The sequence below is a fragment of the Hemibagrus wyckioides genome, linkage group LG11, assembly GCF_019097595.1.
Source record: "Hemibagrus wyckioides isolate EC202008001 linkage group LG11, SWU_Hwy_1.0, whole genome shotgun sequence".
NCBI lineage: Eukaryota > Metazoa > Chordata > Actinopteri > Siluriformes > Bagridae > Hemibagrus > Hemibagrus wyckioides.
This window is the reverse complement of record NC_080720.1, coordinates 31949852-31955851: the sequence shown is the minus strand read 5'-3', so window position 1 is coordinate 31955851 and position 6000 is coordinate 31949852. Positions and strand designations below refer to the sequence as shown.

General features: G+C 43.4%; 1 protein-coding gene across 16 annotated transcripts in view; it reads right to left on the bottom strand.

Annotated features, from left to right (window-relative positions):
* baz2ba (bromodomain adjacent to zinc finger domain, 2Ba) overlaps nt 1-6000 on the bottom strand; it is a 90106-nt gene that overhangs the window by 17419 nt on the left and 66687 nt on the right. For 6 of the 16 annotated variants that reach the window (XM_058403665.1, XM_058403653.1, XM_058403661.1 and 3 more), the window contains 4 exons: nt 5240-5305; nt 4230-4295; nt 3212-3256; nt 1680-1712 (listed from right to left, as the gene is read on the bottom strand). In XM_058403665.1, the coding sequence (XP_058259648.1) occupies nt 1680-1712; nt 3212-3256; nt 4230-4295; nt 5240-5305 (210 nt within the window). The remainder of the gene's footprint in view (nt 1-1679; nt 1713-3211; nt 3257-4229; nt 4296-5239; nt 5306-6000) is intronic. The other 10 variants (XM_058403656.1, XM_058403658.1, XM_058403669.1 and 7 more) reach the window with 2 other exon arrangements.

The window sequence follows — 6000 nt, the reverse complement described above, 5'->3', positions numbered from 1 at the left end:
CTCAAATGCTCACACACTCACACTCTCACACACACACACACTCGTTCATTCACAATGCCATGGCCAGGATGGGGTGTACAGTCACGTGAACGTGTTACAGAACAGCGATACGCAACATGACAGGAGAAGCGAGAGAGGTGTTGGTGAGCGGAGCGGGTCAGACAGGGGGGGAAGCGGTCAGTGCATCTGGAGTTAGCTTAGCGCTAATTTAGCAGCTCGACAGCGTTTTTTTTTTGGTTGTGTGTTTTGTTTTGGGGGGGAAGTCAGCAGAGCAGCTTGTTAGCTTGCACCTAGTTGCCCTACTGCTAGCTCATGACATCACACAGTTGCCCTACTGCTAGCTCATGACATCACACAGAGCTCCTGAAGATCCTGAAACAGTTCCAGAGCCAATGCTTCTTCTTCTGCTTAGCATTATTGTTATTTTAATTAAGAATGAGTAATGGTGGTCTTTTTTTAATATATCTCTGACCCCAGGGTGGAGAGAAACGTGTTCTCGGGGGGGAGGGGGGGGCAACAGTGGCGGCTCTAGGAAAGAGGGAGGAGTCTGGACGAGAAATCCGTGTTAACATCCATCTCGGTGAAAAACTTCTTTTTAAACAAACGTGAAACGGTGGATTCGATCACTCTCATGAGGAAATCAAGTCCCCCCCCCCAACCCCCAACCCCCAGAACAAATTCTGATTGGCCGGATTCTTTTTGTTCCCATAACAGCAGCTGATGAACGCAGAGGACGGTATGTAAAGCATTAGCGTTTCCATAGTAACGACGGTTTTCTGCCAATGGGATGTTTATTTGACCGTTCATTTAAGGAGGGAGTCTCCAGTGTCAGAGGTCAGAGGTCAGATTTTGGATAACAGATAAAAACATACTGTGTGTTGTTTACTAACGAATAAATCTTTTAAATTGTTGGCCAAAGGGCTGTGGTGTAAGAGGAATAAAACACTACAGGTGTTTTCCTGTGCTTTATTCCCAGGACGCATACAGGAAGTGGGCGTGTTCACGTCGCCACCACGTGATGTTTCAGCCGAGACGGACGTCATCATCGGGTCAGCCGATCGTTTGATGGGAACTAATCCGGTCAACTGATGACCACTGGCTAGAACCGCCACTGCACTTTAACCTTCCGCAAACACTGTGTCTGCATCAAGACTCCAGCCCACACACACACACACTCGCACACACATACAGTCACTAACCACAACCATGATCATGACCGTACACACACATGGTATGTGGATGTGTGAAAAAATAAATAAATAAAACGAATGGCTTGGTTACAGCACTCACTTTTGATCAATGAAAGTGGATACTTGCCAAGCATCACACACACACACACACACAGAGCCTGTTGCATTAGTGCCAGCACTCATTCACTGTCTCTTTCTCTCTCTCTCTCTCACACACACACACACACACACGGATGTGGACGATGCACTTGTGCGTGTTTTTCTTTTCTTTCTTTTCTTTATGCCGCTTGGAAAAGCCATGCAAAGGAAAATGTAGTATGACAGCAGCCAAGTGCTACACTTACGAAACAAAACAAAACAAACAAATAAAAAAAAAAAAAATATATATATATATATATATAAATAAGAAAAATAAAGTGCCGCTATGACAACCATATCACAACCATGTTTCACGATGCGAGTGTTAGATGTACAGAAGATTAAACATACCCATACCATATCTAGTCTATGCCTCTCCAACTCCTGAGAGAGAGAGTTGGCACAGTATTACAAGACAGAAAGGAGAAAAAAAACAAACAAAAAAACAGAGGAACAAAAAACAGATTTTTTTTTAAACAAAAGACAGAAAAATCCCATAAAAAGAGAGAGAGACTTGAGATTTTGAGCCCCACTCCCAAAAGCATCAACATTAACCAGAGAGAAATAACGAACAGGCTTCAGGACAACACTGTGAGACAGAGCACTCTGAACATACGCCTTACTTTTGACGAAATACACTTAAAGTACCCCTGAAAAAAATTCTTCTTATTAATAATAACTATTATAATTATTATAGTTAATTTGAATGTCCTGAAACTGAAAAAGTATACCAACATGTCTACACAGTCTACACATACTAGCGCCTATGAATATGCATAAATATGCAAATTAAGACCCGCCCACTCTGCCCTCCCACCAGACTGTTAACTGCTAGCATACTGGCGTGTATTTCCTACAGGCTGAGACGGGTCAATCTAGTTCACGGTATTTATTGAATGGCAGCCCAAACACGTTACCAGAGCAGCCAGGGCTATTTTGTTTATCCATAATGTTAGTCAGAATGTCCAGGTTAGCTACCACATCCTCCTCCTCCTCCTCCACCTCCTGGTCTAACGTGATTGTTTGAATGCTCTGAAACTAAAAAATCAGTCTACATATACTAGCAGCCTATGAATATGCATAAATATGCAAATTAAGACATGCCCCCTGTGTCCTCCCACCAGATTGTTACCATTAGCTACCTGTATCGCTAACTGCTAGCAAACTGGCGTGTATTTCCTACTGATACGATTTTAATTTAGTTCACATTATTTATCAAACGGCAGCCCAAACATGTTACCATAGCAACCAGGGCTATTTTGTTTATCCATAATGTTAAATTTTAAATGACCTGGTTAGCTACTACATCATCATCATCATAATCCTGGTCTAACGTGATTGTTTGAATGCCCTGAAACTAAAAAAAAAAACGCCTACAAACATGTCTACACAGTCTACATATACTAGCCGCCTATGAATACGCATAAATATGCAAATTAAGATCCACCCCCTGTGCCCTCCCACCAGATTTTTACCATTAACTGCCTGTATTGCTAACAGCTAGCATACTGGCGTGTATTTCCTATAGGCTGATACAAACGGCAGCCCAAACACATTACCATAGCAACCAGAGCTATTTTGTTTAGTTAAAATGTTAAATCACCTGGTTAGCTACCACATCATCCTCATCATCATCCTCCTCCTCCTCCTCCACCTCCTGGTCTAACGTGACAGTGTGGTGCTTATTTAGTGACATCGCTCATTTAGCTAGCACGTAGCCCCGCCCCTTGAATCCATTTTACTGCTATAGGTATAGACTTCAGGGGTACTTTAAGTGCATGTTTCTACTTCTGTGAGTGTAAACAATAAAGAATTCTACAATAATTATAATAATGATAATAATAATAATAATAAAAGTGTTTTTTAGCGTGAGTGGTACAAACCTGGTGCTTTAGTATAACAGCCTGCTGCCGTCTCATCTCTCTCTCCTACAACACACACACACACACCATCAGCAAGACCACGGCATCACTTCAGATCAGAAACACACAAACAGTAAAAGGCAAAAACAAACCCAGATCATTGATACAGTTATAAACGGAGAGACAACATCAGTGTGTGTTGCTATAGAAAAAGGGGGAAAACACACACACACACACGCACATTCTTCCATCACACACACTCGATCGGCCCAGACGTGTTTGGAATCCACATGAATCTCCGTCGGCGTTAAACCAGAGCGAGCTAATTTTAAAGAACCGTACCGTCCTGCTTCCCGTTCACGGCCCTCACTGTGACTGTCCACCCAAACAACTGCCCCTTAGTCTCCTATTCGAAACAATTTTCCAGTAAGCGCTTTCTCTTTTGTCTATTTCAGTACAGCCGAGCGCACAAGTCTGAGGCACATAATAAACACCAGTAGTAAACATCTCTACAAGACAAATCTACTACACAGAGCAGGACACGCTATAAACTAAAGAAAGTCCCTGTCTGCTGTATTTTTAATGTCTTTCCTCTTCTAGAGAATCTTCTAGACTTTCATGCATCCTTCTGCTTGTCTGGCATAAAAACTCGACTTATAGCTTATTTTAACCGTTTATAGTTTTGTTATAAATCTAAAATGCCATAGCGATAATAAGACTTGTGCACAGAAGATAAATTGGAGCTGGAGGAACGGCGTTGCTCTCTTTCTCTCGTCGATCTAGCCTACGCTAGCTGATCGCACGCGTCCGAGAGCTGAGGTATGCGTAAGAGGGCCGACTGCTCTTTCTATTCTCCAGGGTTTGTTCACTTCACTTATATAATAATAAGCTCTGGGTGAACCATCACCGTTTCAGCCATTTAGTTACTAGCTTCTGTTAGCTTTCGTATCTTAGCGCTTCCCGTCATGCGTCTCGTGAACGACAGACTCCCGATCCGACTCTCCAGAGGTTATGGCCTGGACCACACGGACACACTGACCTTTAGACGCTTTTCCGCCTCCAAGATTTTGGCATTGGCAGCCTCCTCCCGCTTTTTCCGCTTAGCCTGCCAACACGAGACAAGACAGGTGGAGGTCACACAGTGAGAAGCAGGGAAAAAGGCTGGAATTAAATGACGCCGCTGCGACGGCTGCTTCCTTCACGTGAGCCTCACTTAATAAGAGCATGCAGACCTGCAGTGTGTGTGTGTGTGTGTGTGTTGGCTGCTTGCTATTCACTACATGGCATTTGAAGGCTGCGCTAATCGGAGAGTTACGCAACACTGAGTCAGTGATTGAGAACCTTTGCGACGAGTACGTCAGTTCTTGTCAGAATCAGCCCAGGGATCTTCAGAAATTATTCAATATTCCCATTCGGTCTGACAAACGGCAGCAGGAGGGGTGGGGGAAAAAAAACCCAAACAAACAACAACAACAAAAAAATAACACACAGAGCGTCTACGAATTAGGCGGAAACGTGTAATTACAAACAGAAAGAAATCCCGTTCGGAATGGTTTGCCAAGCGTGTCAGCTCCAATTTGATTTCGCTCTGCTAAAACACTTTTCAGGCTTCTATAATTGGGTGCGAAAAGTAAACACTGTTTTTGTTTTTTTTTTTCTTTCCTCCTTCTACTTATGCAAGAGCTGTTATTGTTAGTAAAAAAAAAATCTTTTATGTCTAATTTAACCGTGCTCCGAGAAACAGGAGACGGCGAATTTAATATTCAAAAACTGTCCACCAAAACCAATTTAGCGATAGTCTGGAGGAAGAAGAAAAAAAAAGAAAATATGCAGGAGTCATAACCCCTAAAATGCTAGAGAGCAATGGTGGGAAATCGTGCGCTCCATGTTAAACAGACCCCGAGTGTGTGGTGTGTGTAGGGTGTGTGTGTATTTGCAGAATGTTAAGCTTATTTCCACTCTATCTCTCGGCTTTTTCTTTTCACTCTCTATCTCTCTCTCTCTCTTTTTTTTATTTTTTACTCCGCATCCCCCAGAGTCGGGCCGTACCTCGAGAATCTGCTGCGCGCGGAGCTCCTTCTCCATCCGGATTTGCTGAATGCGCTTTATCTTTTCCTGCTCGGACAGAAGGAGAGAGAGAGAGAGAGAGAGAGAGAGAGAGAAAGAGAGAGGGAGAGAGTGTTAATTGAAAGCGCCGCTGTGCATTTAAACGAAGCCGCAAATGGCAGGATTAGCAAAACTCTCGGAGGTTAGAGCAGAGCGGAGGACGTGACTCTGTCGCTCACTGGCCAGAAACAAGTTTCGAGGAACTTCTCATAACTTCTGAGGCCTACTTCTATACATGTCTACAGTATATATATACACCAATCAGGCATAACATTATGACCACATTATGAAGTGAATAAGACTGATGATCTCCTCATCATGGCACCTGTTAGTGGGTGGGATATATTAGGCAGCAACTGAACATTTTGTCCTCAAAGTTGATGTTAGAAGCAGGAAAAATGGACAAGTGTAAGGATTTGAGCGAGTTTGATGAAGGGCCAAATTGTGATGGCAGATAGAACTGCAACTCTTGTGGGGTGTTCCCGGTCTGCAGTGGTCAGTATCTATCAAAAGTGGTCCAAGGAAAGGACAGTGGTGAACTGGCGACAGGGTCATGGGCGGTCAAGGTTCATTGGGGTGTGAAGGCTGGCCTGTGTGATCCGATCCAACAGATCTGTTGCTCAGATTGCTGAAGAAGTTAATACTGGTTCTGATAGAAAGGTGTCAGGATACTCAGTGCAGGATACTCAGTGCAGGACAGGTCA